This window comes from Brachyhypopomus gauderio, chromosome 2, assembly GCF_052324685.1.
Source record: "Brachyhypopomus gauderio isolate BG-103 chromosome 2, BGAUD_0.2, whole genome shotgun sequence".
Classification (NCBI taxonomy): Eukaryota; Metazoa; Chordata; class Actinopteri; order Gymnotiformes; family Hypopomidae; genus Brachyhypopomus; species Brachyhypopomus gauderio.
In genome coordinates, this window is record NC_135212.1 from 16865514 (window position 1) to 16889188 (window position 23675).

The 23675-nt window shown below is 44.6% G+C and overlaps 1 protein-coding gene across 4 annotated transcripts in view; it reads right to left on the minus strand.

Moving 5' to 3' along the window:
- Nucleotides 1–23675, minus strand: part of ltbp4 (latent transforming growth factor beta binding protein 4) — a 35803-nt gene that overhangs the window by 1973 nt on the left and 10155 nt on the right. Inside the window, exons 4-34 of one of the 4 annotated variants that reach the window (XM_076989077.1) lie at nt 23238–23340; nt 21644–21712; nt 19947–20069; nt 18556–18720; nt 17486–17899; nt 17024–17131; nt 15933–16061; nt 14440–14565; nt 14089–14208; nt 12661–12780; nt 12390–12509; nt 12180–12299; nt 11774–11893; nt 11542–11661; nt 11309–11428; nt 11048–11167; nt 10784–10903; nt 10450–10569; nt 6910–7035; nt 6675–6800; nt 6140–6262; nt 5647–5778; nt 3992–4117; nt 3629–3772; nt 3165–3410; nt 2671–2742; nt 2372–2500; nt 1843–1986; nt 1085–1237; nt 586–844; nt 339–511 (exon numbers count right to left, since the gene is read on the minus strand). In XM_076989077.1, coding sequence (XP_076845192.1) covers nt 339–511; nt 586–844; nt 1085–1237; nt 1843–1986; nt 2372–2500; nt 2671–2742; nt 3165–3410; nt 3629–3772; nt 3992–4117; nt 5647–5778; nt 6140–6262; nt 6675–6800; nt 6910–7035; nt 10450–10569; nt 10784–10903; nt 11048–11167; nt 11309–11428; nt 11542–11661; nt 11774–11893; nt 12180–12299; nt 12390–12509; nt 12661–12780; nt 14089–14208; nt 14440–14565; nt 15933–16061; nt 17024–17131; nt 17486–17899; nt 18556–18720; nt 19947–20069; nt 21644–21712; nt 23238–23340 — 4390 coding nt within the window. Of the gene's footprint in view, nt 1–251; nt 512–585; nt 845–1084; nt 1238–1842; nt 1987–2371; nt 2501–2670; nt 2743–3164; nt 3411–3628; nt 3773–3991; nt 4118–5646; nt 5779–6139; nt 6263–6674; nt 6801–6909; nt 7036–10449; nt 10570–10783; nt 10904–11047; nt 11168–11308; nt 11429–11541; nt 11662–11773; nt 11894–12179; nt 12300–12389; nt 12510–12660; nt 12781–14088; nt 14209–14439; nt 14566–15932; nt 16062–17023; nt 17132–17485; nt 17900–18555; nt 18721–19946; nt 20070–21643; nt 21713–23237; nt 23341–23675 lie in introns of all 4 variants that reach the window. The other 3 variants (XM_076989069.1, XM_076989085.1, XM_076989090.1) reach the window with 3 other exon arrangements.

Consider the following 23675-nt stretch of genomic DNA (forward strand, 5'->3'; position numbering starts at 1 on the left):
CACACACACACACACACACACACACACACACACAAACACACACACACACACACACACACACACACATACAAAACCCTTAGTACTTACTAATTACAAAAGATAAAAACAAACACAATTATAATAGAAATTAATTCCAGTAGAATACACATGCACTCAACAACATTTGTTGTTCAGGTTTACTATATATTATAATACTTAATAAAAGTAATGAATGAATATATAGCTATATAGGTAGACATATAGACACAAACTTTCATAGATTCTCAAGGGTCTGCCACTCCCCCCTCGTCTGTCCCCTCCCCTCCATCTGTCTGTGAAGGGCAGGAAAGGGGCGGGACCTCTCCATGGTTCCTCCTCCTCCTCTTCAGGGAGCGGGGCTAGGCTCAGGGGACGGGCCTCAGTGAGAGGGGGTCTGGGCCGGGCCCCAAAGGCACGCTCACCGCGTGGGTCAGGCAGTCCAAACGGAGGACGTGGTGCCGTGTCGTAGTCGTCCTCGTAGTAGCGCCCGGTGCTGCAGAGAGAAGGTGATCAGTATGTTCCATAATCATACTAATGTCCAGTACAGACACGAGCTGGACTCTGTACCTCGGGTCAGGCTGCACGAAGGCTGGATACGAGCCGAGCGGTCTTCCTCTCAGCCCAGACCGCCCTCCTCCTCCTCCTCCCGTGGGGCTGTAGTCCTCGTAGTCAGTTGGCGGGTAGTCGGGGTGCATTTCAGGGTACAAGGGGGCGCTGAATGGGGGGCGATAGTGCCCCCGTCTCCCAGGCAATGGGGTGAAGCGTTCAGCGTAACGGGGGGAATTGGGAGGGGGCCCCAGAACACTGCACATCGCTTCATAGGTCTCTGAGCAGGAGGAAGAAAGCAAGAACATAATCATCACCATGTGCATGTTCACCGCAGAGGGTCGCGTGTACAGCAAGAACATAATATGCTGTACGTGTAAACACATGTGTAAACACATACACATGTGTGTGTGTGTGTGTGTGTGTGTGTGTGTGTGTGTGTGTGTGTGTGTGTGTGTGTGTGTGTGTGTGTGTGTGTGTGTGTGTGTGTGTGTGTGCGTGCGTGTGTGTGTGTGTGCACCCTCATCTCTCCGTGGACATAAGGCACACTGGAGTCCCCAAGCTTCTCCATGGAGACAACAGCACTCGACAAAGGACACCTGGAATCCTTGCAACAGGCTCTGACACACCAGATCGGCAGTAACATGTTGCCAACAGAAGGAGAGGTTTTCATCTACGAATGAGAGAGAGAGAGTGAAGGAGAGAGAGTGTGAATAAGAGAGTGTGAATGAGAGAGAGTGAATGAGAGAGAGTGAATAAGAGAGAGAGTGAAGGAGAGAGAGCGAGTGAGAGAGAGAGAGTGAATGAGAGAGAGTGTGAATGAGAGAGAGTGTGAATAAGAGAGTGTGAATGAGAGAGAGTGAATGAGAGAGAGTGAATAAGAGAGAGAGTGTGAATGAGAGTGTGTGAATGAGAGAGGGCACAGATAACATCTTTACAGTTTACCTCCCACTGTACTAATATCTGACACCTAAAGTTTTATGACATGCTGTAATAAGTACCTTTGGTCATAAACTACTCATAAATCTCATTATAGAAGTTGTGATAGCATATTTACTTAATGCTTTAAAACTCCCAAACATTGTTTTAAAACTTTTAATTTAAAGGTTTTGGAATTACAGGTTTTAATTATTTTCCATGACAACAGACCACATAATATCAGTTGAAACACTGATAATAACCTAAAAGAAAAGGGTGAGAAAGAGTGATAGAGAGGAGGGAATAAGTGTGTGTTTGTGTGTGTGTGTGTGTGTGTGTGTGTTTGTGTGTGTGCCTTACCCACTGTTAAACTGGTAATGTTAATGCAGTGGCGCTGTGTATCATCCAGCACTAGAGGGGCCTCACATGTACAGTAATATGAGCCCAATGTGTTGACACATGTCCCACCAGGACACGTCTCCTCACTTTCACACTCATCATTATCTGTTCATAGAGACACACAGAGACAGAGACAGAGGCACAGGCAGAGAAAGAAAGAGAGAGAGAGAGGCACAGGCAGAGAGAGAGGAACAGGCAGAGAGAGAGAGAGCGAGACAGACGCAGAAGCACAGAGAGAGAGACAGAAATATACAGACAGAAGCACAAAGAGAGAGAGAGAGAGAGAGAGAGAGAGAGAGAGAGAGAAGCACACACAAACAGATAGAGGCACAGAGAGAGGAGACAATATCAAAGAGAGGAAAGAGAAGAGATGGAGTTAGAGGAAGACAGAAAGAGACACAGATGATGAAAAACCAAAATTAGCTGTGGACATTTAAACTTTATTATGTAGTTACTGCTGCGGTTTGCCACACATGTATGCAGCTCTGACCGATGCATTCCAGTAAAGAAGTGTGGTAGTAGTGTCCACTGGGGCAGTAACAGGAGTAGCCAGGGATGTTGTTAACACACACGCCGCCTTTACACACCTCCGGATCAAAGAGTTTACACTCATCCACATCTACAATGATGGCACAATACACAGATGAGTAACACAGAAATAGTCACAACAAGCACCATGAAAAAGGAAACGAATAACGCTTTGTGTTGGAAAAGTTGAGCACTATTTACATTATAAAGAAAGTAGGTGTGTGTGTGTGTGTGTGTGTGTGTTCGCGTGTGTGTGTTTACCCTTATAGCTGAAGGCTCCTACTGCAGAAGTCACATACCCTCGTCCACTTGGACACAAGGTTTGGAAATCCGCTGGGTAGAATAAAAAGGACAAATTTGGCCAATAATGTCAACAATAAAACAAACAAAGCAGTATAAACAGTAGCATAACTTATACAATGGTCACTGTGTATGTGTGTGTATGTGTGTGTATCTTCAAGCTCTGTGTGTGTATATAGGCAGGATGTGCATGTTTATATCTTCAGGATGTGTAGGTGTCTCCAGGGTATGCAGATGTGTACGCATATATTCAAGTGCCTCAATCTAGGAGGGATGTATGTGTCTATATCTTTAGACAGTGTGATGTGTGTGTGTGTGATTGTAAGTGTGATTCATGCAATAAACCAAACAAAACAGTATGAACAGTACCATAACATATACAGTCACAGTGTGTTTGTGCGTGTGTGTAGGCTTGTGTGTGTGTGTGTGTGTGTGTGTGTGTGTGTGCTCCTTACTGGTGCCGAGCTGCGGGCAGGTCTGATAGAGGCAGCCCAAGCCCCAGGCCTGTCCAGCGGTACAGCAGCACTCCTGCAGGCTGGTATTGTGGGCCAGGATTCTGCACGTGTCCAGCTGTTCCAGGTTGTAGTAGCACTCTCGCCTTTCACCCAGATGAGCAGGGGCCAGGCGAGACCCAGAGCCTTGCCCTGCACTGGAACCAGCACGGGGGGACGTAGGAGACACGCCTGGCTGGACTGGCACACCTGTATCACCAACATTAGCTGCTAGGACAGCATGCTCATGTTTACATTTGCCCTGAACTAAAACCAGATTTAACATAGCCTAGTTCAGCATGAACAGGTACCAGTCTTTGTTATATGAACACTAGGGGGCAGTGTTACACTGAGGACAATAGTCAAGCCTGCAACAGAATAATGTGTGAGCATTCTTTTGTGTGTGTGTGTGTGTGTGTGTGTGTTACCTGGACCAGCTCTCCTCACACACTGTACTGTAACTGGGTCAAATTCCTCCTGCGGACTATCGCACTCACACGTGAAAGAGCCTTCTGCATTCCAACAGCGTGCTGACCCACACACACCCGCCATGGTCTCACACTCATTAATGTCTGCACAGAGAGAGAAAGAGAGAGAGAGAGAGAGAGAGAGAGAGAGAGAGAGAGAGTACAACAAGGAAGGAAAAAGTGAGAAAAAGAAAAACAGAATGAGAGAACTGAGTGTGACTGAGCTAAGAGAGCAAGCTAAGGACGTTCAGAGACAGGACAGTAGGACATGTGTGTGTGTGTCTGTGAGAAGTTTGACGTGACTGTTTCATGACTGTAACATACCCAAACAGTAACGGCCATCTCCTGCAGACTCGTAGCCCTGGTCACAGATACACTGATATGTTCCAATCAGATTCTGACAGAAAGCGTGCTTTCCACAAACAGTTTCATTTGCACATTCGTTAATGTCTATAAATGAATGAGAGAGAGAGAGAGAGAGAGAGAGAGAGAGAGAGAGAGAGAGAGAGAGAGAGAGAGAGAGAGAGAGAGAGAGAGAGAGAGAGAGAGAGAGAGAGTACAGACTCAGTGACCACGGCCTGGCCGTAGAGAGAGACAGGTATAAACAGTCCTGGCTGCCCAGAGAGCAGAGGCTGTGTGGTCACTGTACGACAGGTGAGGTCGAGACAGAGATACACTTTCTTCTGCAATGTGAAAAATTCAGACCAACACGAGAAATTTACACACATAAATTCATAAAGATAATCCCAAACTTCCAAACATTAACACAAACTGAACAACATTCTAGGAGGGCGACACAGCGCACCCATCGCTGCTAAATATGTATCTACATGTCACAGCCTAAGAGACAGTGGGAAACGACCCCCCCCCCCCCCCCCCCCTTCAGCTTCAAAACGTAAATAATTATAGTGATAACTTTTCTAACTTTCCCTAAATGTTATCATATATATATTATCATTGTTATCATTATTGTAATGCTTTGGCAACACTGTACCTTATACAGCCATGCTAATAAAGCTATACTGAACGAGAACGAGAGACAGAGAGAGAGAGAGAGAGAGAGAGAGAGAGAGAGAGAGAGAGACAGAGAAAGAGACACAGAGAGAGAATATTTGTAAAAATTACAATGGAATTTAAAAGACATACAAATGTAATTTGTAGTTTGTCTGTCTGCTATACGATATGACGATGTGATAAAAATGCTTGGATAAAATGGCAAAAAAGGAACTATGGGAACATTCTATGTGGTCATAAAAAATACATTTAACCCTTGGAAGAATTCTTATTTGGCCTGTATTAAAGGGGACCTATTATGTCTTTCTGGTCTTCCCCAGTAGTGTGTTATGTAGCTGTTGGGCATATAAGCAGTCTGCAAAGTCAAAAAGCCTAAAGCCCATGCCAGGCAGAGAACCTCTCCACAGAAATAACTTTTCTCTGCTGCCTGAACTGCCTCATTTGAATTCCAGCCCTTGTCCTTTGTTTAAAGTTGACGCAATCTTGTAACATGATCCTTATTGCCCGTCATCCGCGGATCCAGACACACCCTTTCATTGCACATGTAAGTATGGGAGGCTGGGAAGTGTTTGTTCAGTCTTTGTTGAGAAGACACTGTGTTCTGCGTCGTGAGGGGAAATCTCCTTTGTATGCTCTCTGCCAAAGGTAGAACCACAAAAAAGCCAGTGGCTGAAAATTACTTTCAGCAGTATTCCAAGTTCTGTGTGCTCAGGAGTTCATGGGGGACTGCATCAAAAACCACAAGCAGTTCAAAGCTGGAATTTTGCAGTTAATTTTTGAAGAAGGGGTTGGTCCATCTTTCTGCAGCCCACTGTGTAATGCTAAATATCATATTAATTAATATGATATTAATTAATTAATTAAAACAAAGAAAACATAAAAAACCAATATAGTGTATGTGTGTATGAACATGGGTATGTACATGAATGCTTGACTGCATGTGTGTGTCATGTTTGTTCGCTCACCCACACACTCTCCTGATACTGTAATGCTGTATCCAGGTTCACAGGAGACCAGGCAGCGGAATGAGCCGATGGTGTTCTCACAGCGCTGTGTACCACACACAGCTCCTTCTGAGTCCACACACTCATCGATGTCTGAGACACACACACACACACACACACACACACACACACACACACACACACACACACACACACACACACACACACACACACACACACAGAGGATGCAGAAACACCTCAGCTTCCAGGACTAATGATATGCCAATGGAAAGAAGGTGAAGTGTGTGTGTGTGTGTTTCTGTAAACAATCACTGAGGGGACTAAACGTGTTGAATCTGTAGGGATTCACACTCTACGAGATACATAATGCTGTATTTAGTAACAGTAGTACATGTTTTGAGTGTGTGTGTGTGTGTGTGTGTGTGTGTGTGTGTGTGTGTGTGTGTGTGTGTGTGTGTGTGTGTGTGTGTGTGTGTGTGCATGTACTATTCACCCAGGCAGGTGTTTTTTTCAGGGGTGCTGGTGAACCCCGTGTTGCAGACGCACATGAACGAGCCATCGGTGTTCCTACAGTGGCCATCCTGGCACACTCCCTCTCTGACACACTCGTCCACATCTGGGCATGAGAGCACACACACATTTACATGCCACGGGGCCACGGGGCCATGACAGCAGCACTACCACCAAGTAGGACCCGCCAGGGACCCGAGACAGCGTCTTCACTGTGTTTACTGGGATACACTTTATCCTTACAGACTCAAATCATCCCAGTATCACATTAGTTCTGTTATAAACAACACAAACCTGAAAGACTAATCTTATATATTAAAAATTTTTAACGAACTTTTAAAGGAAAAGAGAATGACCTGTCTTTTTCAGTTTTGTAACAATATCCCAATTATAAAACATAAATTTAACTTAACCATAGCGGTTTATTCCTTTTTGGATTTAAATTTGGCAGCAAACTGAAGCCATACTAGATGTGATGTTGCAATGGCAAGATGGAGTGATGGAGCCAGGAACCGTACCCAGGCAGGAAGTGCCGTTGATGTTGGTGCGGTAGCCGAGCGCACAAAGACACTTATATGAGCCCTCCGTATTTATACACTCTCCTTTAGGGAAGCAGAAATCCCCCTCCAAACACTCATTAATGTCTGTGAAACCAAGCCAACACACGCAGGGTCAGAAACACACAATATAAAAAAAAAAAAACAAAAAAAAACAAACAAACAAAAGAACACATTTCAATAACACATTGCTGACCTGCACACTGACGTCCGTGTTCTGTCGCACGGTAGCCAGCAGAGCACTCGCACCGATAGGAGCCGTCCGTGTTCACACACGTGGTGTGCAGCTCGCACGTCCAAGGCATCTCACACTCATCGATATCTGAGCAGAGGTGGAGCAAAGGCGGAGCCGGGCCGGGTTGGGGCGGGGCGGGGCCGGGTCGGGGCCGGGCCGGGCCGGGTTGGGGAGGGGCCGGGGTAGATAGCAAGCAACAGGTTATCTCTCCATGGCACATGTTCTTGAGCCAAACACTCACCTGATGGCCCATAGGTCCGAAGCACTGGCAGCAAGCATGAGATGTGTGGGGCTATAGAAATTATGGCGGAGACATCTAGTTCTGTTATCAGATGCAGAGAAGCTGGTCCACACTTTTGTCTCATCAAGATTGGACTACTGTAATGGTATTTTAGTTGGATGCTCTAAGCAGTCCATAAAGAAACTCCAACTCCAACTTGTACTGCAGCCAGAGTCCTAACTAGGGCTAGAAAATTCGATCACATTAGTCCAACTCTCTCAGCACTGCGCTGACTTCTGGTTAAATATCAAATTGATTTTAAATTCCTCTATTGACCTATAAGGCGTTAAATGGTCTTGCCCCACAATATCTGAGTTAACTCATTGCATATTATACCACTTCTCGCCTGCTGTGCTCCCAAAATGCAAGATTACTCTTAGTTCTGAAAATTAACAAGACTACAGCCAGAGGCAGAGCTTTCTCCTTTAAAGATTCTGACAGTTCCAATCTTTAAGCCTAAACTTAAGACTCACCTATTTAATCAAGTATTTAGTTAATATTCTACATATGAAAGTGTGGAGCTCAACCTCCAAGACCCTCCCTTTAGTTACGCTGCTATAGATATCAAATCAAATCAAATGTATTTGTATAGCGCAAGATATGCCTGCTGGAGCCACATACTAATCACTGGCAAGGGTGCTATATACAGTGCATCACAAAAGTGAGTACACCCCTCAAATTTCAGCAGATATTTAAATATATCTTTGTATACACTTTGACAAAATGAAAAGTAGTCTGTGTGCAGCTTATATAACAGTGTTGCTGGTGGTTTAGACATCAATGGCTGCAAATTGAGTTATTTTGAGGGAAGAATAAATTTACACTTTTACACTATAAGCTGCACACAGACTACTTTTAATTGTGTCAAAGTGTCATTTTGTCAGTGTTTTGAAAAGATATTCTTAAATATCTGCAGAAATGTAAGGGGTGTACTCACTTTTGTGATACATATATACATGTATATGGTTGTTAAAAGTTTTGTTTATACACTTAACATGTATTTTGTATCCTGGTCACATGCTTCTACAAAGACAATTTCATAAAAGCCAAAGTCAAATTTATTAATATAGCGCTTTTTACAACACACACAGCTTTACAATCATATGGGTCGTAAACACATGGACGATGGTCTGGTACTGTGATGGTCTGGTCTTGTGATGGTCTGGTCTTGTGATGGTCTGGCCTTGAGATGGTCTGGCCTTGTGATGGTCTGGTCTTGTGATGGTCTGGTCTTGTGATGGTCTGGCCTTGTGATGGTCTGGTCTTGTGATGGTCTGGTCTTGTGATGGTTGTGTCAGTAGATGTGCTGGTGCATCCATCCACGTACAGGATACTGACTCCTACCTGAGGCTCAACATCCACACTGGAGGGACTGTGGCTGCTCGCCCTAGAAATAGAACTATGAATATGAACTTCTACTAGCTGGGCCGCCCAATGGAGGATGGGTTCCCTTTTGAGTCTTGGTCCTCCCGAGGTTTCTTCCTAATCCCCACCATCATAGGGAGTTTCTCCTTGCCACTGTCACCCCTCATTAGGGATCTGGACCCATGTGCTTGTAAAGCTGCTTTGTGACAACATGTGTTGTAAAAAGCGTTATATAAAAACATTTGACAGCGACTTATTAAATGGAACTATTGAACATAGGTAATTGTATTAATAATTAGTTTATGGATTGGTAAGGCAATGCTAATATTGGTTTGTCAGTGTGTGAAAATGAAAACTTCCTGTTTAAAACAGCTGTTTGTTATTTATGCTTTTCTGGTAAACAACAGTAACAGCAATGAGGAAAACGTTTGAGGCATTTAATGTTGCGCAGGCCTCCCAGGGACATTGTGAATGAGGGAATCCTGGCAGAGGCAGTCAAGAAGGGCCTGGGAGAGCAAACTAGAGCCTTACAAACAGATGTGCTGGAGCTGGCTCCACTCACACACACACACACACACACACACACACACACACACACACACACACACACACACACACACACACACACACACACACACACACACACACACACGTTACAACTGCATGTGCAGGCCACAAAATACTACTACTGCCCTCCACACTCCATCTATAGAGTGAGGAAAAGGAAGAAGAAGAACAATGGCTGAGATACAGGACAGGGGAGAGACAGAAGACAGAAACACGGGGGACGGGGGACAGAAACACGGGGGACGGGGGACAGAAACACGGGGGATGGGGGACAGAAACACAGGGGACGAGACAGAAACACAGGGGATGGAGACAGAAACACAGGGGATGGAGACAGAAACACAGGGGATGGAGACAGAAACACAGGGGATGGAGACAGAAACACAGGGGACGGGGGACAGAAACACAGGGGATGGAGACAGAAACACAGGGGATGGAGACAGAAACACAGGGGATGGAGACAGAAACACAGGGGATGGAGACAGAAACACAGGGGATGGAGACAGAAACACAGGGGATGGGGGACAGAAACACAGGGGACGGAGACAGAAACACAGGGGACGGGGGACAGAAACACAGGGGCTGGGGGACAGAAACACAGGGGATGGAGACAGAAACACAGGGGACAGGGGACAAAAACACAGGACAGAAACCCAGGGGTTAGAAACACAGATCCCTGAAGCCCTTCTTTATTTTTTCTTCTTTCTGCCCCTGGACCTTTTGAGTATGAGATGGCTGACCAAGCTAAGAACTCATCCTCCACTGAATCTGAAGCTGTAATAAACAACAGGATGAGCCAACGCAGAGCAGCTGTTAAGGAACCCTGCCCCTGCCTGTTAAGTAACACCACCCCTGCCTGTTAAGGAAGCTCCACCCCTGCCTGTTAAGGAACCCCGCCCCTGCCTGTTAAGGAACCCCGCCCCTGCCTGTTAAGGAACCCCGCCCCTGCCTGTTAAGGAAGCCCCGCCCTGCCTGTTAAGGAACCCCGCCCCTGCCTGTTAAGGAACCCCGCCCCTGCCTGAAAAGGAAGCCCTGCCCCTGCCTGCTTGCACTCACAACTATCAGACCACAGCTTCTCCAAACTGCATTTTATATCAGCAGAGCCTGCAGAACATTTACTCTGAGAAAATAAGGTGATCTGCTGAACTCCAAAGCTGAAGGTTGACCTGTAGTCAAAAGCTGAAGGTCGACCTCTGATCCTGCTCCACTCCATGGGGTGGCAGTGCTTCTACAAGCATGCTGTTAAAACAGCAGCAGTGGGCCTGATGGGGATTAGTGCTGGTGTGTACCTGAACACTGCTTCTCCTGCAGACGATATCCATCCCGACAGTGGACACACTCGTATGAGCCCATGGAGTTCACACACTGCTGGCCAGGGCAATTAAGAGGGTCTTCACACTCATCAATGTCTGTCTCGAAGGGGAAACAATGCAATTCGGACTCAAGTTGTAATTACCCAACACAAACATGAAATGTGACAATTTCTTTGTTGTCTCATGTGTATGCGTGTGTGTGTACAAGTGTGTGTGTGTGTGTCTGTGTGTGTATGTGTGTGTGTGTATGTGTGTGTGTGTGTGTGTGTGTGTGTGTGTGTGTGTGTGTACGTGTGGCAGGTGCACTTGCCTGTGCAGGTGTTGGCCTGCAGTCGCAGTCCCGGCCGACAGATACACCTGTAGCTACCTGGGGTGTTCTCACAGCGGCCATTAAAGCAGGGAGCAGGTGTCCCACTGCATTCGTTCACATCTGAAAACACAGGCAACCTGCTCATAAACCTTAGAATATCACAATATTAAATACACCAAATCTCCAAGAGGCAACTTCACAATGTGCCACGCATCATCAACCAGTGATGTTTGACGGCAGAGAAAGACCCAGACAGGCAGGCACCTTGACATTGTCCATTGGTGACCTCAAAACCTGTCCGACAGGACACACAGTTGAAGGAGCCGACCGAGTTGATGCAGACTTGGCCCGGACACTGAAGCTTGTTCTCACACTCGTCCACATCTGTGTACAAGAACACAAGTATATGTCAACACTACTCACACCTGCCAAATCCGTGTCATTTGGTTTACACCTTTGGCTCTTCAAAAATATGAAATTGCAGAGCTAATGTCATTGAGTTCTGATGTCATGTGCTGTGTGTACCTGTGCATGTGTTAGCTTGCAGTCTAAATCCAGGCTGGCAGATGCAACGGTAGCTTCCCTGACTGTTTTCACAGTGACCGTTAGCACAGACCGAGGGGCTCTGGACACACTCATCCACATCTGATACAACAATTCGTCATAAACACAAAAACTGATTAGACTGATTAGACAACAGCATGCTGCACTAGACTGTAGGCTCTTGTGAGACTTGTGAGTTGTTAGCCGTCTGTTACCTGTGCATTGTCCACTGCGAAACCTATACCCAGGTCTGCAGGACACACACCTGTACGAACCCGCCGTGTTTACACACTCCTGACCTGGACACTGTAGAGGGTCCTCACACTCGTTTACATCTGAAGGAAGAGATACACCAACAAACTGGCAAATGCGGCATTATAAAGTGGTGCAGGTGAGGTTCCAAAGAGTACAGAAAAGGGCTGGTCGTCACATGGGACCGCTGTTTACCTGCACAGGTGTTGCCCTGAAGTTTGTAGCCAAGCCTGCACACACACCTGTAGCTCCCCAAAGTGTTCTCACAGTGGCCATTCAAGCAGAGCGCACGACCCTGGCGACACTCATCAATATCTGACAGGGAGCGAGACAATAGCACGACTATTATGGAAAAGAAACTGGCTGATGATTCCTGACCACCTTTTAATATGATTTGTTTTATTCGAGGGGAGGGGGGGGTGGTTAGCATGATTTTGACGAACTTGGAGATGAAGACATGTGAATTTGTGAATTCATCCAAACAAATGCAGTGAGTCTTCTGAATCATAGTAGCATGACTGTTACAGCAGAGATGTGCAGAAGGATCCAGCGTGCTGATTAAACTGCTGGAGGAAAAGGGAAAACCGGTGCATTTTTTTACCTGTGCATTTTCTGCTGACAAGTGTAAATCCAGGTCTGCAGGACACACACCTGTACGAACCCGCCGTGTTTACACACTCCTGACCTGGACACTGCAGAAGGTCCTCACACTCGTTCACATCTGAAAAATACATGCAAGGTTTTTAATGTATTAAAAATTACTCTCAAAAACACCTTTGGCAACAGGTGTATAGTTATGGTAAAATCATACCTGTGCAAGAATTGTCCCGTGTTCTGTATCCCACAGAGCAGACACACCTGTAGCTGCCAGGAATGTTCTCACAGCGGCCGTTGGAGCAGGGCGAGGGGCTCTGACGACACTCGTCCACATCTGCGTGAGACAGGAGAGCAGCTGCACACCTACACACACTTCAGCACACCGCACAGGTTTAGGTGACTGATGCTGGCCTATATTTGAACACCCGTAGACAACATGCTTTGGTCCAGCCCTGTGCAGTATGTTGCCACAGCTACAGTTTTACCTGTGCACTGTCCATCGAGAAGACCAAAGCCAGGTATGCAGGACGAACACCTGTACGCACCCTGAGTGTTCACACACTCCTGACCAGGGCAGCGGAGCGGCCCATCACACTCATCGATGTCTGAAAAACAAACACCACAACACAATCAGAACAGTTGCTATATTCAGCTGGAAAAGGTTTAGTTAGAATTTGAATATACAGTGAGGAAAACAAGTATTTTAACACCCCGAGACTGTAAGTTCTCCCATGGAGGTGTCTGATATTTTCATCTCAGGTGCATGTCCACTGTGAGAGACAATCTAAAAAATATAAAAATCCAGAAATCACAATGTATGATTTTTTAAAGAATTTATTTGTGTGTTACTGCGGCAAATTTTTGTATTTGAACACCTGTGAAAATCAATGTTAATATTTGGTACAGTAGCCGTTGTTTGCAATTACAGAGGTCAAATGTTTCCTGTAGTTTTTCATCAGGTGTGCACACACTGCAGCAGGGATTTTGGCCCATTCCTCCACTCAAATCTTCTCCAGATCAGCCAGGTTTCGGGACTGTCGCTGAGAAACACAGAGTTTGAGCTCCCTCCAAAGATCTTCTATAGGGTTTAGGTCTGGAGACGGACTAAGTCACTCCAGAACCTTGATATGCTTCTTACAGAGCCACTCCTTGGTTATCCTGGCTGTGTGCTTTGGGTCATTGTCATGTTGAAAGACCCAGCCACGACCCATCTTCAGTGCTCTATCTGAGGGAAGGAGGTTGTTCCCCAAAATCTCCCAATACATGGTCCTGGTTATCCTCTCCTTAATACAGTACAGTCGTCCTGTCTCATGTGCAGAAAAACACCCCCAAAGCATGATGCTTCCACCCCCATGATTTACAGTGGTGATGGTGTTTTTGGGATGGTACTCATCATGCTTTGTCCTCCAAACACAGTGAGTGGTCTAAAAGTTCTATTTTGGTCTCATCTGACCACAGAACTTTCTCCCATGACTCCTCTGGATCATCCAAATGGTCATGGGCAAATTTAAGACGGGCCTGGACGTGTGCTGATTTAAGTAGGGGAACCTTCTGTGCCATGCATGACTTTAAACTATGACGTCTTAATGTATTACCCACAGTAACCTTGGAAACACTGGTTCCCACAGGTCATTGACCAGCTCCTCCTGTAGTTCTGGGCTGATTCCTCACCTTTCTTAGGATCACTGCTACTCCAATTATGTCTCTTACAGTGGTCATGTACCTAAGATGAACATTTCAGACCCCTCCATGATTTCTAGGTAGGAGAACTTGCAAAGTGGCAGGGTGTTCCAATACTTATTTTCTTCACTGTATATGCACTTAAGCATGATTTAACCAGTGAGAAATTAATGAGTCCATGTTTCATTTGATGGGATTATTAGGATAAACTGGAAAGCTGTGAGAGAGATTACCTATGCAGGTGTTGTTCTGCAGTCTATACCCAGTCCTGCAGACACACCTGAAACTGCCGCGCGTATTCTCACAGCGGCCGTTGGTGCACTGGTTGGGCAGATGGAGGCACTCGTCGATGTCTGAGAGGTTGATCAAAGGGATTGTACAAGGGAACATTAAACCCACCAACTCATGAGAAACCTGGCATAGGTTTAAAGTGAGACATGTCACAAAATCCGATTAAAAGATTAACAAATCTTATTATAAAATCTGATGTTTTCCATCTGTAGGACAGCTTTAAAAAAGTTTAAACTAAAAGGAGGTCTCAGTCTCAGGAGCAGCGTTAATGCAGTGTGCTGACCCGCACTGACCTGAGCACTGGTTCTGCTGAGCATTGCTCTGGTAGCCTTGGGGACATACACAGTGAAAGCTGCCCACGGTGTTCTCACACTGGCCAGCTAAACATGGCCTCGGCGTCAGCACGCACTCGTTCACATCTGAAAACGCACAATCATTTAGAAAAGAAGAATGATTCAATTTTATATAGCGCCTTTCAGGATACCCAAGGCGCTTTACAATTGTTAACACAGCTACGTCTCAGACAACCAATCACACACCGGCGAGAAGCGGCAGCCAATTGCACACAGCGTACTCTCTACCGGGATCTACAGCCCCCTGGGGGACTGAATGGGGTGCAGGAAGGGGAGACAGAGGACAGACCCTAGTGGCAGAGCACCATCCACCACTGGGCATACAAGCACACACACTCAGACAACAACAAATTTAATTTAGTTTGAACCAGCATCATCAATGTCAGCGTGACATATTCTTCTAGCACGATGATGCATCCTTAAATCGGCCAATGAGGACAAAGGAACTGCTAGCAGAACCTTATGGCCATGGCTCCCGTGACCTCTGGGGTCACGTCAGCTGCTCTATGGGCCATTATCCGGCCAACAGTTCTAAAGGCTACTGAAGACAAAAGCGTCACAGCGGATTGTTGAGTGAGGTCAATTTGAAAAGTGTGAAAACACACACACACACACACACACAGCCGAGACCCTCTTCTTGACCTCTTCACCTACAGGAGCTCTGGAATGTCCTTGGGAAGAGAGAGTAAAAGCTGAAGAATGTAAATGGTTCAATGGCAACAATCGGGCATGTTTGAGGAACCCAGCTGTTCACCAGCATGTGCCACAATGGCCACGGACACTTTTTTTAAAGTATAAAACCGATCCTGACGATATTTGGTGTAGGATTTGGAAAGGAGACACACATGGGTCTTCCCATCGCAAACTTTAATATCCTAAAGGATTTTCTACTTTAATTAAATTGTGGAATATAAGATGCAAGATAATTCAGTATCCTACAATCTGCTTTAATGGATGTTGGCAAAACACAGTTTCAGTCAGTACACACACTGTGATTAGTTTTCAGGTGATCTTGCCCCACCTGCTCCCCCCCCCCCCCCTCCTTCATGGGTGAGGAAGAATATACTGTACTTCTAAACCAATTCAGTCATTTTATTTCCACAAATTAATTACAGAGTAATGGTGCAGCAGAGATTACCCACAGCTCACATTCTGTTCTGTTATGCAACCTGAGACAGCTGGTGTATAGATACAGTGAGGAAAATAAGTATTTGAACACCCTGCGACTTTGAAGGTTCTCCCCCTTAGAAATCAGGGGGGGGGGGGGGGGGGGGGGGGGGTCTGAAATTTGATGAATGATTTGTAAGTGGGAAAACCTGCAAAGTTGCAGGGTGTTCAAATACGTATTTTCCTCACTGTAGACATCTAGCACTGTGTTTATGTTTTATAGAGTTTGATAGTTGTGGTATAGAAGTCCAGAGGAAGATTCTAACCTTGGCAGTGGCCTGCCTGAGCGTTGAGGATGAATCCAGGATTACACGCGCATGTATGTCTCCCGCCGGCCATATCGATACAGCGACCGGGGCCACAAATATGGGGCCTAACTTCACACACACGGGTATCTGTAGCAATCACATGCATACACATACACATATTTTTTTATCTATCAAAGCTGTGTAAAGCCTATGGAATGTCAAGTATCCATTACATATTTTAGAAAAGCAATACACACACAATACATGCATGTAACATGTATTGTATGTAATGCATGTTGCATTAAAGGCAGAGGAAATTCATTAATAACATAAAGTAGAATCATAAGCAGAGTGTAGTCTCACTTACTTTACTAAGTACTTTCTCAAAAGACATTGCTCTCACTATCCAGTTAGAGTGACATTAATGCCAGAGGGCTTCTCGACTGTTTCTCAATGCCCGGTTCAAGCATGCATTCTTCTACTGTGAAGAAAGTCTGGCAGTACCTCAGTCCCTTCCTCAATCAAAGCAGGGCCCGTGTGCTGGCCTGGAGCCAACAATGTCTCAGAGCGTGTCCACTTTGCTCTGAACAGGCCGGGCTTTGTGCCCCAAACAGCCAGCAAATGGCTAGATTCTAGCTCGATTCAGAAGAACCCGTGATCAGTTACCTCTTACTCTATGGTAAACTAGAGAAAGGACACTGGACATTCTGGAAAAATATATATAATGTGTTACAAGTAATTTATTTTAAGAACAATGTGTATTAGCTGACTATAAAAAAATATTTAAAAAAAACCTTTGTCCTCTACCCTATAATCAGCAACAAAAAAATCAACAAAGTCCAGCTGTATTAACCAATCAGGAAGCTTTTTGATTAACACAATTCCACAATTACCTTCTATGTGCATGCAGCATATAAGAGGGTAGGCATGCCTTTGTGAGAAGGCCTTTAGATAAAGGTTCTGAGGGCGTACGATTGAAGGCATGTGACTACTGCAGTACAATAACTACTCTATTCAAACACTGTAGCTGATATAAAAAGAAAAGGAGACATAAGACTTTGTGATTATAACTCATACCTTTTTACCATTCTTCTAAATGATTGACTCACCTGGTCTTGGTGGAAGTGGGCGGGGTGTAGATGGAACTGGCAGGGGTCTGACTGGAGGAACTGACTGTCTGTTAATAGATGGCCTGCCAGTTTGTGTCCTGTTGATGGCTATTGTAGGAAATTGAAAAAACAGGTTTCAACAGTTAATAATACAGTAAACACTTACAGTTACACTGGCTGTTATATTGTCTAACCTTTTCCCAAGCTCATATTATTTTATTTTCTTACAATTATGATATTTATGCAAAATTGCTCGATTTAACATGAGATATAAGTTGCACTGCCCATCTTGGCTACAGTGCCTTTTCACTAATAATAATAATAATAATCATAATAATATAATTATAATAATAATAATGTACTAATAATAATGTACTACTACTACTACTACTACAACATACTGCATGATACTATTACATACTACGACATACTACTATGATCTGGCTGCTCATAGCTACTCACAGGGTATCACTCTGGTGGGTTGACTTGTTGCCTTAGCAACACTTCCTGCTTGTCTGTTTTGAGTGTGGGACCCAGCACTGCTGGGCTGCTGTGGTCCACTCTGAATTATGAAAATGTCTGATGTGGCCGGCTGTCTCGGGCTGATCTGAGAAGTGCTTGAATGCTGGGTCCTGGTGTTTTGGCTGCTGCTTGATGGTTGTGTTCTTGTGTTTTGTGGGTCACTAGGTAGCTGGTGTCTGGAGGTTTCAGATCTGGGCTCCTGAGGTCTGGAGACTGGAGTCAAGGTGCGACTGGTGTCAGGAACGAGAGGCGGACCACCAGTCCCATGAATCTCTGTTAGTCTCTGACTCAGTTTCAGAGTGTTGGGAGAGTAATGGTATCCAGGGCCAGCAGGACAGATTTCTTTAAACTCGGCTGCAATAACAAAGGTTAATTCACAGCAGGATTAAACACAGTCACCATGCCACACTGCTACCAGATTTATTGCATTTAGTGGCTGCAATTAACAGTAATGTTTAAAAGGCTTTAATAGTAACTATTGCCAACAAACTAGCATACTCGCTAGCTTGATCTGCTAATGAGATGTGCTGGATTTCCAAGATTGTTTTTTTGTTTTGTTTTATTATGAACCAGTTATGATACTGAAATCACAGTTACCAGTTAATCAGCCTGTCAATTATGTTCCAAGTAAATTAAATGGAATTTATATTAGATAAAGACTTTGATCAGCAAAAGAACAAATATGGATCATTAAATCTTTGCAAAATATCTTGACCAAAGGGGTGTTGATGAACAAATTGGTACCTTTAAAATCTACCTTAATCTATAGTGCCCTGCACAAAGGTTCTCTAAGCCTGTGGTCTTCAGGTGAATCATCGAGACCACATGCACATTTTAGTGTTTCCTCTAAAATACAACACTAGCACTAGCACATCTGTTCCAACTCAGGAGGGGGTTCATAATTACCTGGCAATGAAAAAAATTATGTGTTAGAGCAGGCAAAACAGGCAAGCCTTTGGGGTCACCAGGACATGGTGTGAGACCCAACCGAGCACCAATGAGGCACGCACCCGAGCCGAAGTATGGGCAGGCCTCACATCTGGCTCCCCAGGCCTTCCCCACACGACTGCAGCAGCAGATCTGCTTAGTGATGTTCCTCAGGATAGGCAGCGAGCACAAGCCATGGGCCACGATGCGGAAGCACTGGTCCTTCTCCAAGGAGATCACCTTCTGGGCTGTGCAGAGAAGAAGCATCATCAACTCACAGGGCAGGAATGCGGTGAAATTGTGAAGAGTTACGAGAAGCATCAAGCCCAACATGCAGAATTCCTCATGCAGGCCAGCAAGCAGGTGGCGTCTCACAGCTCCACCACACGGGAGGGATGGCCCCATACAACACAGTGTGTAAGATGATTTTTTGAATAAGAACAGGTTCCTAATGGAAATGAGTAAAATGATTAACAATATGTTTTATTCCTTGACACACATCACCCTAAAAACATGCATTTTAACTGTAATGATATGTTGACACATCTCTGATTGGTTTAGTAGAGCAGATGTGGCTATCAGAGCCAAGTGCCCCACATACAGCCACAGAACACAACCACAACACGCATCTGAGAGCAATATTATTGCCACAAACATGTATGCTCACGTGCCCCAGAGTAGACACACCCGCACAATCACAAAATGCATACATTCAAAAGACTTCAGTAGCATTACAACATAGACAAGCTGACTGACTGAACTTCAAAGACACCCAAACACACACCAAGCAGACAGACTTCAAAACCATCAGCTCAGTGCACACAGAAACATGGCACAGAACGTTAGCTGCAGGTTGGTCCATGGCTGGTCAGGCAGACTCAAGGACAGGGAGCTGTAGGAGCGCATAGGTCAAAGGTTAAAGGGCAAAGGGGAGCAGTGTCCAGCAGGCATCCCTAAAGCACAGACGCATGGCAGTTCGGCGATACCTGTTGGATTAGGCAGGGCTAGAGCCTCTCACAGCAGCACCGGACACTAATACATCTGATACAAATACATCCACATCAGTCTGTCAGCCTCATTACATTAATGTCTGATGATCTTCTTGAAAGTATGTTATCTATTCTTCTATATTCTGAAAAAGAGGTTAACCTTGTGTTTATATTCAGGCAATACACTCTACACTTTCTGCCACTCTATATGTTTAAAGAACTTATAGAGTATATTTCCTCAACGCTATAGCTTTTTGCACTACTCATTGTGCTCGTTTCTCTAACAGTTTTCTTTCAAAATTCAAAATCAGTATTCAAAATCAGCAGCCTGGAGTCATGCGGAGGCTGTGTGGAGGCACGGGGTGGTGAAGCTGTGTGAGCCCACAGCCGTGCCCGGTTCCGGCTGTCCAGCAGGTTGATTCAGGGCGTTTGCAGGTGTTTGCGGGTGCTGCACCCGCCTCGTTGCCCACTGCTGCTGTACTTACAGACACAGATGCCGTGTGAGGCGTCCAGCAGGAAGCCCTGTGTGCACACACAGCTGTAGCTCCCACGCGTGTTCACACACTTCCCGTTTTCACAGAAACCCGACTGCAGACACTCGTTAATATCTGCACCAAGGGAGGAAACCTGTCACAGGCCTGCAGGTGCCCCCGCAGTCACACAACAGGGTGTGTGTGTGTGTGTGTGTGTGTGTGTGTGTAGACTTGCATGGTGTGCATATTTGTGGATGTATCTAAAGCATAAACAGCAAGAGTAAAACGTGAAACGAAAGGCATTTGGAGTTCCCAGAGTAAGACCCCATAGTTAAAGGTCTCCAGAACATGTGCTGGATGTAAACACAGCTGAGGACCAGTTCTGTGTGAGAATAATGAATTTGTACTACACACTTGGAGTACTTGGAGAACTTGGAGTTATAAACATAAACATAAGAGAAGAACGCAGGATACATGGGAAATCAGGCCAACGTTCAGGTCAAGAAGCAACAGCTCAAAGTTCAGTGTTCAGACAAACTCTAACACAATAATAAAAAGAGAGTTCTCCCAAAATTAACCATGTGATGAATGAATAGGAAGAATATATATGAAGAAAACAGGAGTTATACTTGAGTATAGACTTGCAGATTGAGTATATCCTGACTCCTCCCGTGGAGTCGTTTGTGTATCCGTTCATTTGTGTCTGTGTGCTTTCGTTTGTATGTTTCTTAGTGTGTAGGTGTTTGTCAGTGTTATTTGTATCATCTGTCTCTTTTCTTGTTAGCGGTATGTGTTTTACTTCTGTATGTCTTCTGTCAGCATCTATGTATTTAAGTGTGCGTCTTTGTCGTATGTGTTGCTCATCGTTGTTTTGAGTCCCATGTGTCTAATAGCGCTAAACGCTATCACCAGTTTGTAAATAAATGTCTGTGTGCTTTTGTCTACATCATGCCTGCCTTGTTACATCACTCAACTTGTTGTTGCATGAAATTGCTGTATTCTCTCTTTTAAGTATTAACAATTGTTGTTACAGTTACACCAGGATAATATCATATAATAGTATCAGTGAATTTATTATTATATTTATTATTTTGTTATATTTTTAATACATAGTATATCTAAAATATGAGCAAAGTTTGAGCAGATGTAGGATGAATCAAACACCTCTAAGGGATTTCAATCCCACATTACCGGACTATGTGACAGAACTCTTCACTAGTTATCTGATGGGCTACTCTGATTGGCTACATTTCACACACACATACCAGACACACGCTCACATATATACACACTCTCTCTCTCTCTCTCTCTCTCTCACACACACACACACACACCCACAAAGACACACACATAGACATGCACACATACTATTGGTGCCTTTAACCAGAGGTGTATAATCCAGGTTCAGAAAGTAAAAGTTCTCACCAGGATTTTGCTCAGGCTTCCTGGATTATGTTGATTCCACTCATTTTACCTGGATTGCACTAATTAGAAAATCTAGCAAGCTTGAGCAAAATCCTGGTGAGGACTTTTACTTTCTGAACCTGGATTGTACACCTCTGCCTTTAACAATTAAGTAGGCAGAGAAAACATACATCAACTGTGCACATACAGTCCAAACACATTACATTCTACCAAAAGTTACATTTAACACTTTTGAGTAGCCAGCCACTTGTAACTACCTATACTGGTAGGGTGAGTGTACATACCCACACACTGTGTACCATTGACCCTCTCAAAGCCTTTGGGGCAGCTCCCCTCACCCCGTCCTCTGGTCCCTGTGGAGAAGACTTACTTTACCTGCTGTTCACCACAAACACTAAAGCAGTACAGGATATAATATTATGCATGCTTTACATATTTACACACAACATATATAGATGAGTGATTGAAAGTTCAGATTGAAATATGCATACGCTCATACATGTATCCTAAAAGTGCACAGATGTACGGGGTTATTGCTGCATCTTCATATAATGAGAATGGAGCTGCAGGAGAGTGTTATCTTCAGCCAAGCCAAGCAGCTCTATTGAACAATGAATAATTCTGTTATGAATTATTCTGTTATTTCTGTTTTACTCTGCCATAAAATCAGGGAAAGAATGAACATCCTTGTACTTAGAGATCAAAGATGTTTTGGGGAGAGTTCAGAATAGTTTAGCAAGCAAAGAAAACGTCAGAGGAACCCAGATGAACCTCCATCCCTATTTTGGAGCAGACTCCCTAGTTCTCAGCAGTGTTTGTTTGCCTTTCCCTAGAGTTCATCTTCTTGTCCATTCTTTCTTTTATAATGATCTGCTCTACCAAATAATTCACCTCTTCTTTTCAATCATCCCTTGAGGCCCCCAGGCATACCTTGCACAGTGGATCATCAGCAGAACTAACAATAAAACAAGACGAAGCTAGAACTACAAACTACTACATGTTATTTTTTTCTGTGTTGGGGGGTTGGTGGGTGGGGTTGGGGGGGGAGGGTATGTCCCCAAGAGGCCACTTCAGAACACAGAATGTTCCCCTCTACTGTTGAGCCATTGTAAGCATTATGCAAAAGAGAGTTACATAACACTAATATTACCATTACTAAACAGGGCAGGGCCCCAAGCAGTGGCAGAAGTAAATCTTGTCCAAATATGTTTGAGTGCAGAGAGGAGAAACTAAATTACATTTCAAATGATCTTGAACATTTTATGGAGATGTCATAAAAATTCCTCTGTGCTGTAAGCTGGCACCCATATCAGAGGTATTAATACTTAGCGGTTATGCCAAATGATGTCGCCTTGTTGAATAAGAGTAGGTGGTGATGATGGAACTCGTATGCTGAAGGACCCAAACAAGACTTTTAAATGAAGTCCATGATAGGGAGAAGCACGCTTTAATGTTCCAGTCTTGGTCAAAGCGAGCAAGCTGACCGACTCATGTACAAATATGGCCAGCTCCAATACGTTCTGCAGGTCACCAGTACAGCTATGAATAGTGATATTCACATGGAGTTACCCTATCATTACCTTGCATTCGCCCTTGTTTGTATGCTGGGGCTCTACATCATGACATCATGCAGTCTGGCTGATATTGCTGTGTGTGTGTGTGTGTGTGTGTGTGTGTGTGTGTGTGTGTGTGTGTGTGTGTGTGTGTGTGTGTGTGTGTGTGTGTGTCTATGTATCTTTTCAGTGCACCCCTGCTTCTAGCACTGAAGTTCTGGTTGTTGATCTAAAAGCATGTTCCAGTGAACTGGTGCCTAAACGTCACCCGCTCCCCCAGTCCAGTTCCGGCGCAGGGCACATACAGACTGGCCCTCTGACCTACCAAAGCCTGGGGGGCAGAGGGAGCACTCATTGATACCCCAGGCCAGTCCATCACCCCTGCAACATGTCTCCTGACTCCGGAGGCCAGGCATAGGAGAACTGCACTGTGGGATAGGAAAAGAAGGAAAAGTCATTCATTCATTCTTTCATTCATTCATTTGTACATCCATCAGCTCATTTGTTCATAAATTCATAGATACATTCATTCATATATTCATATTCATTTATTCATATATTCATAAAGTCATTAATTCACTAGTTTTTTCTCCCATTTTCTTGTTAGATCTTGTAAATCTCGTTAGAAGCTAAGCATCATGTACTACAGTCTGACTGGGCTGTGCTCTACATAAGAGGAGCCCATAGATAAGCAGATATTATCTGTGCTCATAGATAACTTGTTTAGTTTAATGTACATCTAAATATCCATGTTTAGGCCTTT